At 34.9% G+C, this 13,688-nt stretch overlaps 1 protein-coding gene across 4 annotated transcripts in view; it reads right to left on the minus strand.

Moving 5' to 3' along the window:
- Positions 1-13,688, minus strand: part of LOC101289367 (sodium channel protein type 3 subunit alpha) — a 113,212-nt gene that overhangs the window by 73,024 nt on the left and 26,500 nt on the right. For 3 of the 4 annotated variants that reach the window (XM_004283604.3, XM_049712049.1, XM_004283600.3), the window contains exon 1: positions 2,318-2,515. In XM_004283604.3, coding sequence (XP_004283652.2) covers positions 2,318-2,397 — 80 coding nt within the window. In that variant the 5' untranslated portion in view covers positions 2,398-2,515. Of the gene's footprint in view, positions 1-2,317; positions 2,516-4,016; positions 4,136-9,485; positions 9,800-13,688 lie in introns of those variants that run through there. The other variant, XM_004283601.3, reaches the window with a different exon arrangement.

The raw sequence follows: 13,688 nt of genomic DNA on the forward strand, positions 1-13,688 counted from the left end.
ATGAGGAGTAAGTATAACTGCTATCTTTACTTATTATGAAGTAGTTGACTTTATTAGGAAGACATAATTTACAATGCCAAGCTTATGGTTACTTGTGTTTTGGTTTGGATCTTTGTGTATTACATATAATCACCATGACATTTCTGTTTGGAGAGTTACCTGGCATTGCAAAAGGCATGAGACAGCTCCCATGTGTGTTCTGTTTATCCTATTAATGGTTAGTGCCCTGTGGTTTATGCTTAAGCAATTCTAAGTTATCTGCAGACTAGAAACAAGATTAAAGTCCCTGCTCCTATTCCTGTTTTGGAAAAGGAAGAAAATTTGTGGGGACATTTGGAGTGTATGGTGAGTGTGATAGCTATCCAAGGAAGAGAGGTCTTAGAACTTAACATTTGAGACAGCTTTGCACAGAATGGGTGTTCAGATGTACCTATTAGCAAACTAGATTGAACAGGTCAGTGAGAATCAAGGGGATCTTGATTTTTCTTGGCTGTACCCCCACTAGGCTCTTAATCATATTGTTGATTCTGTCCATTTTACAAGGTGTTTTATTTTCCCCTGTAATTTTGATGTCCATAGAAGTGCCTTGCCTTACATAACAACCTTCACTATGCAATATGGTCCTCAGGCCTTCTGAGTATGCTACCTCTTTGTACAGGGGTGGTTTCTGCTATCAGTGACTTCTATTTTCATGTCGGGACTGACTTCTCTTTGCATTGGACTCTGTTTTTTTGTGTGGTTTTTTGTTTGTTTGTTTCTTTGTTTTGTTTTGTTTTTTGGCTGTAACCACTAATATTTTGCTTGTTTTCCTGCTGCCTTGCTGTCAACTGACTAGAGATAATTGATCAGAAACCTGTGCAAAGTTTCCCAACTAAACCGTGTTAAGTCAAAAGCTTTTGTAAAGCTAAGACTTTTCATAATGGATATAGTCATCTCTAAAAATGACTTTAAAAAGAGAAAACTGCATATTCAAATAATAATATTTAAGTGTCCCCTTTACCTGTCTCTCTTCTTTTTAAATATCTTTATTGGAGTATAATTGCTTTACAATGGTGTGTTAGTTTCTGCTTTATAACAAAGTGAATCAGCTATACATATACATATATCCCCATATCTCCTCCCTCTTGTGTCTCCCTCCCACCCTCCCTATCCCACCCCTCTAGGTGGTCACAAAGCACCGAGCTGATCTCCCTGTGCTATGCTGCTGCTTCCCACTAGCTATCTATTTTACATTTGGTAGTGTATATATGTTGATGCTACTCTCACTTTGCCCCAGCTTACCACCCCCCCGGCCCATGTCCTCAAGTCCATTCTCTATTTCTACGTCTTTATTCCTGTCTTGCCACTAGGTTCATCAGTACCTTTTTTTTTTTTTTTAGATCCCATATATATGTGTTAGCATACAGTATTTGTTTTACTCTTTCTGACTGACCTCACTCTGTATGACAGACTCTAGGTCCATCCACCTCACTACAAATAACTCAATTTCGTTTCTTTTTATGGCTGAGTAATATTCCATTGTATACATGTTTCACATCATCTTTATCCATTCATCTGTCGATGGACACTGAGGTTGCTTCCATGTCCTGGCTATTGTAAATAGAGCTGCAGTGAACATTGTGGTACATGACTCTTTTTGAATTATGGTTTTCTCAGGGTATATGCCCAGTAGTGGGATTGCTGGGTCATATGGTAGTTCTATATTTCCTTTTTTCAGGACACATCTGTGGTGTTTTAGCACACATCCTCTGTCTAAATAAACTGTGTCGAAATATAACTAAACATCAAAGTAACTTAAATACCTAAATGTATTTTTCCTAAATGCAATGATAAAACATAACTGAAATGCCTAATATAGTAATATAGAGCTAAACACCTAAATCTATTTTATCAGAATATAACAATAATGGTAATATACTAGAATAAAATAATTTTTTTATTTATAAAATTTATTTATAAAAATTTTATTTATAAAATTATAAAATTATTCAAATGGTAATTATATTTTATCTAAAGTGCATAACTGTGAGTCTTAACTTCTATGCTAAATGATTGTTTAGTTTACCACCTAGTATATACAATTAATAACCTTTCTTAAACAAATACTATCCTTTGTCAGAAGAAATACCTACCTCATAGGAGAAAAAGTCCCCTAAGAACTTCCTCTATTTTTTTCATATTATGGAAATAACTTTTTCTTAAAAGTGTTTAGCCTGACTTCAAAAAAGTGGAAACCATGAGTCAGACCATAACTATAAGGAGATTGCTAGAGAATTTGAGTGTGTATTTCTCATTCCAAGAAATTATTTCTACTTACTCTACATTCTTTGTCCAGTCTGGAGGATTACTCAGGGTCATAAATACACAGTTGGTCAAAATAGTGCACATGATAAGCATGCTGAATAAAGTAGATTATAGTTAAGGAATAAATGCTAGTACAATGTCATGGCCACTTAAAAATGATCCAGTACAAAAAAAAAAATCAACACAAATTACCTGTAAAATTAACCTTACTTATTTCTTTTAAAACAATGGCAAAAACAGTAAGAAACTTCAAAGTCTGTCATATACTCTTGGTCCATTCTTTTTTATTTTACATCATTTTCTCACAAAACTGAATTCAATAGAAAGAGATCTCTATTTGAAGCAAATGGGAATTTTGCATTTCAGTGAGTTGTGTGAAACTGCACTGCAGGGGAAATGACCATTCTTTAGTAAGTTTATAGTATAAGTCTAAAAGTTATACTTCAGGTATCGTTTACAATTTCTACTGACAGAAAAAAGGTTAATGAGTGCAATGTAATACACTTGAGAATGTACAGCCCCATATATTTGAGGATTACACTGATTGAGAATTCCACTGTAATTAGAAACTCTAGCAGTCTTATAGTGATGTAACTTGTTCCTTTAGCGTTTACAACATAAGAATAAAGAGAGAGACAATTTTTTGCTAAAGAGCTAGTATTATTTTCTAACATTCTATTTTCACTTGAGAGTGTGGGAACTTTGACCACCTAGCTATCTTCCTGTATCTAGTCCACACCATACCTAAACAAACACTGTTTTTAAACCTTCCTAAGAATTAGATATGGTAATTTCCCTTAGGATCTCAATCCAGACTTCACTCTAAGGAAGTTTATGATTACATATTTTGAGGTAAATCTTTTATTTTAAAACGTAAATACTTTACAGTATCAAACCATAGAATGGGAGAATTCAAATGCACTTCAAAAGGTTATCAGTCCTATTTCCCCTGTCTCTAGGTTAACCCTGTCTCTATTGTCTCTCTTTTAGTTTTTATGTTAGCCTGTTTTGAATCTGTATAAGATGCCATTCTTGAACACTGCATCTGAAGATCACCTTTCTATTTTATTATCATGTGTTGAGAATTTTCTTGAAATCCACCCCTATTATGTCATTTTACATATACATTTTGACTATCACTGTAAGTAGTTTTAAGTTCAATGAGTTTTAAATATATATTATCAATCAGATACATAGGCACATAGTAGTTTAAAAAATATTTACTAAAGGAAGGAAAGAGGGAAGAAAGGAAGGAAAGACGGAAGAAAAGGAAGGAAGGAGGGAGGCAGGAAGGGAGAGAGGACAGGCCCAGGTGATGAAAATACAGAACGAATTAAGGCACAAAAGTTTGAACATTTGGTAATATAGATAATAATACTAAGCACCATAGACTATGTTTCTTTAGTCGTGGTTATATATGGTCTAATTGAGGTTAATAAAAAGTTTGAAGTAGATTTGCTGTTATTCCTACTACACGATGTGTTTCATTTACACATTCACTATCATGGTAGCGTTGTTACTTCTAGAATCATAATAGTCATTCTACAATAATCTTGTTATAAATAGCAGAAAATCAATGAGTAAAACAGATTAAACAACAATGTTACCATTAATCCCAAAGAAATTTTATATATATTTTTTAAAAAGAATGACATTTTTTGTAAAATCAACTACTAGAAACAGCATTTAGACAATTCACATGAAAAGGATATGAATGTACCAAAATCTTAATAGCAATTTTCCTAACAGGGTTTAGCGGAGTTAAAATATACAAGGCAGAGGTGGCACTGAATCGGAAAATTGCTTTCCCTTTATTCAATACTATAAACGTCTGAAAAAGAAAATATGAGAAAAAAATCACTAGATTAGACATGTGGCTTATTTGAAGAGCTTATACACATAAAAAAACTTTTTACCTGATTTGTTTGAACTTGTTTAAGCCAGTTTGTATATCATAACTATAAACATGTTAGATGTTTCTCCCTTAAATTAACATATAGCTACAAATAAAGATATGATATACTATTATCTAATCTGTCTCTCAGGTATCAACTTCCTGATACAAATTGATGATCCTACACAAAATTTTTACCAAGATGTAAGGTAACTTTATGGACTCTAAGTCTATCTAAGCCTTACCATCTGTCTCCAGTTTTGGTAACTTTTCAGATTATTCTGTACATACTGCTATTAAAATAATCTTTTATAAATATTTTAATTGCATCAAGTCTTTTAACTCCAAAGTTTATGAAGGCTATTTTCCCTCTGGTAGTTGTCCTACTTTAAAATGTTCAAACAGGCTGAATAAACTGTTTTTGCTCATTCTATAGATCTGCTGGTAATACTGAGAAGGAACAGCTGCTTTAAGAGTTAGACTGAACTACATCATTTCAAAGGGCATTCCCTGAAACCTATAATCTTCAATTTACCATTTAAGCTGTACTACCCAGTGATTACCTAGTAGGTCTCTCTAGGATCATCTTTTATTTTTTTCCCACCAAAGCATCTCTGTTCCAGCCAATTCAATTCACTTGCCAGTTCCACTCACTGTCAACTTCTCCCTCTGATTCTGAAAATGAGTGTCATAGAATCCTAGAGGAGGGAGGCACCTGAAAGGTCATGTAATGCAAACTTCCTCCCCTTTCAGGTCCGTAACAGACCTGACAATAAGGTCCCACCTACAATGACCCACTATTATATCAAAGGTTCTTAGTCCTGTCCACATGTTAGAATTTCCTGGGGTGATTTTAAAATCGCCAGTATATGGGATCCACGCGAGAACAATTGAATCAATTTCTGGAGGATGGGCACAAACGATGGTATGTTAAAAAATTTCCTCACGTGATTCTAATATGCAGCCAAGGATTGAAAATTCCTACTCTCTGGGAATGTCCTCAGCTATCAAGATCATCTCCTCCACCATGTCTTTCCAGATAAATCACACTGCCTTCTGATCACTCCCTAATTGTTTCCCTTTTCCAGTAAGTCTTAGTACATTAATATACGCACATTGGCATGTTGCTTGTAATTAGAGTCAAGTAGCAATTTACATGTAGAGTTCATTCCATTGAGGACTAGCTTAGAAGTTGTTATAAATCATTGAACATAAAGAGCCTGTTCACTACTTTTTCTCCATTTTTTCCACAGTATTTAATAGCCTGGTTTGCAAATAAACACTTGTTTTAAATAAATGTGGGTTTATCTTTAAGATGCCATTTACCTTTAAGACATCTGTTCTATATAACCAGTTACTTAATAATATGTTTTTATCCTTTAAGTAAGGGCTATATCCCATACATTCATGTTCACTGACAACATGCTCTGTTTGAATAGATATATTGTGAGTATAATATTTATATTTTATAAATTTAAAATATTTATATTGTAAGTATAAAGGGTAGAGAAAACAACTTCTCTGCACATTGGCCTTTTGTATTCAAGACCATGGACCTCACCAACCATTTTCCATGAACTGTACTCTATAAATTTGAACAAGTCTATGACAAGGGCAAATAAACTGTTCTTTACTAGCACTGAGATTATCCACAAGGGACAGTGGACATTGGGAAGAGTGCCCTTGAAGCACAAATGCATTAAAGGATTTTTTGAATTCACAGGATTAAATCATGTAATATTATAGCCAAACAATCTAGATCCATTTAAACATTCAATGACAGCAGTAACATGTAAAGTTTACCATAGTTTAAGGTGCATTTACTCATGCTTTTTTGAAACAATATCCCTGAAAAAACCACTTGAAACATTGAGAGGATTTTATTTTGAAAAAATCTCCAAAAATAGAGTGAACAGGAATGAAATGTCCCTTAAAACATGGAATCCTCTTCTCTTCCCACAAGATTGGTCTTTGTAGTACTAATGGGATTAAAAACGACATGCCAAGGGCATCTTCGGTGACTTTACTGATTCTGGAAAAAGCAGACCTTAAGAACACAATACCAGTTTATTTCTGGAGAACAGCCCCTAACACAAAGAAAACTCTGAGTTCTGAGAAATTAAGAATAAAACGTTAATGTCCTGTATAGTGAAAAAATTTCAAGAAAGGCATTTGAAATTTGGGGCTCTTATGTTATTGAGAGATATATCTAATCTGAAAATTGACAGAATGACACGTAAATAGAAGAGAGATAAATAGTGTCAATTCCAAAATCAGTCCTCTAAGAAATGATAAGTATTGATGTGACTTAAAAAAATAGTACTACTTATTGCTACTAAGATGATGAATGTTATATCCGGAAGTATGTTAAACTGGTTATTGTCTACTCTGGAATGCTGCCTGCTTCTTTTTTCCAGGTAAATGCACATTTTACAGGTTCACTAAAATTTTTACTACTTGAGGCAAGAATAAGTTCTCTGAGTAGAACCGCATACATCAGAGAATTCAAAATTATAAAACCAATTTTTAAAAAAACTTTCTTTTCTTATATTAATAAACACCATATGTAGTTTTGCTTAGTGGTTAAGAGCTCTGGTTCTGGAGCCTGACTGCCTGGGTTCGAATCCTAATCCACCACTTATGGAATGTGACTTTGGGCAAGTTACTTAACCTCTCTGGGCTTCACCTTCCCATCTATAAAATGAGGTTAACATAGTACCTGCCTCACTGGTTCTTTGAATATTAAATAAGTTATACCAGTTAAAGCACTCAAACAGTACCTGACAAAGTATGAGCATAACAAATGTTAGCTATTATTATTACTGTCACTATTCTTAAGTTTTATCTGTTCAATTTGAATGCCATTAAAATACACTGTGATGTTGCTCATATGATTAAATTAGGTATGTAAACTGTATCATTAATTGATGGAAGCAAAGTTACATAATGCTTTACAATTTTAAAATGCCTTTCACCTGCATTATTTCATATAATTAACAAGCTCTATACCGTATTTTAAATTCCAGAACTTCTCCATTAACTTCCTATATTAGCTCCTTCTATCCTAAGAACCACAAACTACCTTTTTCTTCAATAGCACCTCAGTCTTTATCTTTATGGACACTTCATAAAGGAAAGCTGTGCAGACAACAGTAAACAGTCTAGATGTCTCTCAAGATGGGTCATGGCCATTATGAATAAATCAGGGTTCAAGTCTTGCTGTCAGACAGGAAGGCAATAAAAACTGACTTTGTCAGCACACAGAGAATAATTCTGTTTCTCAGCAGCAGACTCACATTAACCAAGCTTTAAAGCCTGATATAAAATCAGAATGCCAATCTACTTATATACAACCAGTTATATCACTGTCACATGGGCTGAAATAATTGCCATAGCACAACCAGCACATTCTTTTCTTTAAGCAGATCTATGGGAGGACAAATTATAAGATATTCTTTGCTGAGGGTGGAGTCCAAATAAGCTGACTTAGTTAAATAAAACATATGTTTGATGACATCTTGATTAGGTAGTACAGTGTAGCCCCTTTACAATGAAGTGACTTTCTGGGAGGAATATGCTTTCAGGGCTACTACTAAAGATCTGTCTCCCTGGGAAAATGCTAATGTTTGTCTCTATTATTCTCCTTTTTCCACCTTAATTTTACCAGTTCCCTTTCTTAAGGACACTTCCTTTCTTTAAGTAGCAAATACTTTTAATCATGTCAGAGTATCAGTCATACCCCTGTCTCTTGAAGGTATCTTTGCAAATATATAGTTTGAATCAATAATTTTCAGAGGAGAATTTTCTTCTAGTTTCTTGGGGAATGCCTCACTAGCATCATCATGTGTAATAATACAGTAACTAAATTTCAAAATTTTCTTTATCAATTCTATGGTAAAGTACTGGAATAAATTATTTTTAGAACTATATGAATATTTATTATCTGCCACCTTTCATGAAGCTAGTTTAAAAGGAAGAAGAAAGGACCTGTTTATTTAACTTTGTTCTGTAACTTTAAATAAAACATTTTAAAGCTCGCTACTCGAAGCATGGCCCATGTACTAGCAGCATGAGTCTCACTCGAGGGCTTGTTAGAAACGCAGGATCCGTGACCCCACCCCAGATCGATGGAATCAGAATCTGTATTTTAACAAGATCCTCTGGTGATGTGTATGTACATGTAAGTTTGAGAAGCAGTCCTTTAGAGCAATAGGGCTAGTTCCATGTCTGAATGGTTGTCAGTTCCTTTAACCATTTTTGATCTTATAAATTGTATGCTGCTTAAAGAATGCAATTTCTTTCGCCATTCCTTATAAAAGGGCTGGCTTTGGCTAGTAAAAGTGCTCAATATCTCCTTTAATCTGTAAGCGAGTGGCTCATGGTGATATTAATTTATCTTTAGTTTCTACATGGGCCTGTTTTTATGCTTGTGAACGTGAAATATAAATTGTGATTGTAAGATGTCAAAATACCCAATTAGAAAGCATAAAATCTATCATCCGTTTTTTATATTTCCTATAAAATACTGTACAGCTGGTTTAACATCAAAAACTAGCTAATTCTGACAGAATTATGTGATTATTATAGTATTAGCAAGGCACAGTCATAGCTGTTGATTTAAATCATATATGGATGGAAAAATGAGGTTTTGGGGGGGTTGCCTTCTGTTCTTGACATTTTTTTCTTGGAGTGATTTTTTAACAATATGTAAGTGTTATAGAATCTAGCCTGTGACAAATTAAGGTTAAGAGAAGCTCCCAATCATATTCAAGGTTAGTGGACCAAAAACATGTATCCTTGGGTGAACATGCTTCTCACTGTATATCTTCCTATAGGAGGATGCTAAGTAAAAGCTTATTTATTGCTCTCTAGAACACAAATCTATTGTGAAGAAACCTCAAGCCAAATAAGAACTAAAAAATAGTTATATGTACCCCATAACTCTTCTTTCACATAGCTACTGTTCTGTTGTCTACCGTGTGCTTAAATATGTCGGCAATAACATATTTTGCTTTGTTGATGTCAGTTTTAAGTTTGACAGTATCAATTACTATGAAATTGTACAAATTGTTCATCTCTTTATATCTCTTCACTGTGGCCAGATCTTGACTTCATTTCTTATAAATGTTTCTGCTTATTATATTGTGCTTAAAAATAAGTGGAAATAAAAAGTATAAAACCTTTAACAGTAGAAAAATTATGGTGTGGTATATATATAAGCCCCAGCAAAGTATATTAAAGTTGAGTTAAATTAAAGACTTATTGGAAGGATAAAATCAACACTCACTTTCTTATTGATATAGTACGGGTCCAGGTCCTCCAGTGGCTCTGACACCATCCCTGGAGGGATGTCTCCATAAATAAATGGAAGGTTCTTTCCAGCTTCCAAGTCACTGTTTGGCTTTGGTTTGTTCTCGTCATCGTTGTTTTGTTCTCTCTTGGGTTTCTTGGCTTTCTCTTCTGCAGCACGTTTTTCGATAGCAGCAAGAGATTCTCTAGTAAAAAGGCGGAAGCTTTCAGGTCCTGGGGGTACCGGAAGTGCCTGTGCCATCTTTTCATCCTGCACATTTAATTACGTTTAGCTTCTTGCATAAGAATATCCTACAATTTTTAAAAAATGCATGAGAGATAGGAAACCAAATGAACGAGAGGGATTAAGAAAATCAACCAAGATGTCATTTAGTGTTTCTTCTAGTAATTTTTTTTAAGTATAAACTTTAAGTAGTGCTTTTCATGCTGCACTACAAATTTTAACTTAGAAGCATCATTCAGTCTAATTTTCAATACGCCAACTTTATATGTCCTTCAAAAGTCTGTTCTGATACCTTTGCACCAAAGTATAGTATATGTTTGGTAAAGAGTAATGCCAAGAATGCTTGTCAATAAAATTACTCAAGGACCCATTATTTCTCTCATTCCTCCTTTTATCACATCTTACTAACTTTCCAAAGAAAGAAATCCTGGTGACAATGCAGTGGTATATCCCTGACTCATAAAATCTCAGGATAGGAAAAGAAGTTTTGCCTAACCCAGCCACTGTTCTGATTATCAGCATCATTGACCACTGGTTGTCCAGACAAGGTCTGACTGTCAGCAGGGACAGAGAAGTCAAAACTGTTTCCGTTTAGCTTTTCACCTTGGATCCTTCTGAGGTATCTTCTGAAGCAATGCAGAATATATTTACTTCCTTTCCCAGTCTGCTGCTCTTTAAGTATTCCAAGACAATTTTCATCTTTTTCCTGAATCTTCCATTCGGTGTAGTGTGGTAAAAGCATGGACTATGGAGCTAGACTTCTTCTGTTCTAAACCCTGGCTCTGCCACTGATGAGCTGCATGACTTTAAAAATGTAACCTCTCGGTGCTTCAGTCTTCATCTATAAAATGGGGATAACATGAAAACTGACCTCCCAGGTTATTGTAAGGAATAAATGAATTAATTTACATTAAATGTTTAGACTATTTTCTGGAATTAGCAAGCACTGTACTAGTGTCAACTATCATAATCTAATTATCTTCAGTTCCTCCAGCCATTTCCTCTGTTGTGGTTTCAAGCATCCTCACAATTCAAGCCACTCTTCTTTAAATAAGGTCTTAACTTGCTGGAACTACAACTGACTGTGGAGGTTCAGGAATGGGCTGGGAATTGCAGAGTACAGGGGCATCTTCATTCATGCCTACCACCTGGCTGGGAGAGGAATGGAGGTAAGGCAGACATGTGGAGTGGACATGTTCAATTTCCCAGGGAAGGGAAAACATTCTATCTGCTGGAAATGTGACAGAGCTGTCAAAAATACAGGAAATCAGCTACATAAATTTTGAAACATAAGTTAACAGTTATATTATTTTGCACTGTGCCAAGAATCTCATTATAAAAATCAAGATAGAAAATAGAAAAAATAACAAAAATACAATGAGTACACCAGTCATCTTGTAGAATGATCTACAACCTTGGCATCAAAATAATCATCCAAGTCATCTGTGACATTTTCCCTATCTGCAACCACCCACCCGTCTCTGCCCTTATTCTAGTCTCCATGGTAGTTTATCCCTAAATGGCCTTCTAATTCTTGGCAGTTGATTGCATGGATATACTGACCTTCCAGAGAAGCAGAAACTCTAGATCTTATAGTAACATAAGAAAAATGATATAAGTTATTATATGTTTTTTGAGTGTATATCTGAGTTACTGGTTCCCTGGTCTGTTCCAGTAACAAAACATATTTTAATACCTGTGTCTTTTCATAGAATTCATACTCATAATATGACATTGTTATTATATTTCCTGCTATTATGAAGGTATATTCTAGATAAGTTATAAATTATCAGACTTGTCAAAAAATTGTGCCATTTTTGCTACTAGTTCTGAAAATGAACTTCTGATTTGTGGTGGGACAAGGCTCTTTTTTTATGCTCCATCAACCGATATATAAATCAGAAGGTTTGGGAACAGTTATTCTGTTTTACTTAAAAATCAATCAATCATCTATTTTGTGCCTTCTAAATTCATGGTAGACAGCACAAAGTAGAATTAATAGTTTCAGCCATTTTATGTCATTTCAATGGTGACATAGTCACTCCAAACTCTAGGCTGCTGTGGAATAATCACAGCTTTTATACTTTTCAGTGTGGAAAGAGTTTGTGCTTAACTGCAAACCTTAAATACCCAGGGATGTGTAATCCACCTGTGTCTCATCACCTGTCATGAATTAAATGGATAAGGTTCTTCCCCATTGCTAAATGAAAATGACACAGCATGAGAAAACTTTCTTTAAAAATTTCTGTGGAACGTGGTTGCTTTCTTAAGGGAGAAGAAAGGTTACTTTTGTATTTGAGCATTTACTTGCACTGATTTTGGTTTCTTTACTGACAATGGAATGAAAACCATGCAGCAATTGGTATCAGAGATCTAGATTAGTATTGAGTCTGTTACTGTTTGTCATTTAACCTTCCTCAACCTCAGTGTCATCGAAGTACCTTATCATGTATGAGGCAACACTTTGCCATAAAGAAATAATTATACTTATTTAATTGGAGTCTCCTGGTTCCTAAGTTTTAAAATGAAATTAGTTTAAACATGTAGAAATCTTTCAGTAATCTTTACAGATGACTGATTTCTCTGGGATGACATGGAACAAGGAACCATCACAAATCATGGAAATTTATTTAAAAATAAATAATCCTTTATCTTCTTGTTCACTTATCAAGGGCTAGAATAAAAAATTTGAGTCTTGGTCAAAAGGAAGTAAAGACGTCTCTTTGAAATTCCCATGCTGCTGTCTCTAAATCCTGAGAAGACAGGCCAGTTCTAGACTCTCAGATTTTTGTCTGCAAGGGGAACTAGGGTTTGTTCAATATTTGGATAGGCTGAGACATTAAAGATTATAGTGAACAAGAGTTTCTCGGGGCTTCATCTACAGCATTGCTGTTTAGAAACCTCTCATAGTTCTTTGGCAGTTCTATTTTAATTTTTTTCCTCTTCTTTCTTGTTCTTTGTGAGCTTATTATACAGAGCTCTTACATAATTTTATATTCCTATTAGGGCCAGACTTTAGAAAATTAATTCCTACTGATGCCTTGGTGTGGAATATATATTATTAATGAATATATGTGCATTATAATTTATTAAAACACATCAAATTTAACATACCAAATTTTCTCCAGAACTGTCCTTGCAAGGACAAAAAAGATAAAAGACTGAGGAGATGATCTCTTTGATTAAAAACTAAAGTGTTTTTGTGTGTTAATGTGTGTGAGTAAAACAAATACATCCTTCTGTTAATCAAGAAAGACTGTGGTTCAAAATATCCTATTGTAGGGGTGGACGACAGAATGTCAAGCCTGGAAGGAACCTTAAGATCATTTATTTAGGAAATATTAATTGAGGGACTACTATGTATCAACACTGTGCTTGGACTAGGTACCCATAGTCCCTGCCCTTAAGGAACTGACAGTCCATTGAGAGAGACAGATTTCTATACTAATAATTATAATACAATTATATGTAACTGCTTATTGTCTGAGGTCCATAAAAGGGAGCAATTTATTCTGCCCAGAGAGGTATGGTTCAGGCAAATTTTCCTGAAGAAGTGATATTGGGGTGGGTTTTGTAGACAGGTTGGGATTTGACCAACTAGTTGTTGTGGTGGTAGTTGGGGGAGGCTTGGTAGGAAGACATATCAGTAGAGACCTACTTGGTAGGCAGGGAGGCAGCATGTATATGGACCCAGAAATAACAGAGAGCATGGATTGTTTGGGAGGAACTATAAGCAGTTCATTATGGGTGGAGACCAACCTGCCCAAAAGGGAGTGGAAAGAGAAAGGAATGGAAATTTAGGCAGGATATAGATCACCAAAGGCCTCATTCAGCACACTAAGGTAAGCTGTGGGTGGGGAGTGGCATGATCATTTGGAAGGTTGGAAAGATGGTGGCGGTATGAAAGGCAGACAGATAGGGAGTGATCCGAGAGCAATGGTTTTCACACATTTTGGT

This window comes from Orcinus orca, chromosome 7, assembly GCF_937001465.1.
Source record: "Orcinus orca chromosome 7, mOrcOrc1.1, whole genome shotgun sequence".
Lineage (NCBI taxonomy): Eukaryota > Metazoa > Chordata > Mammalia > Artiodactyla > Delphinidae > Orcinus > Orcinus orca.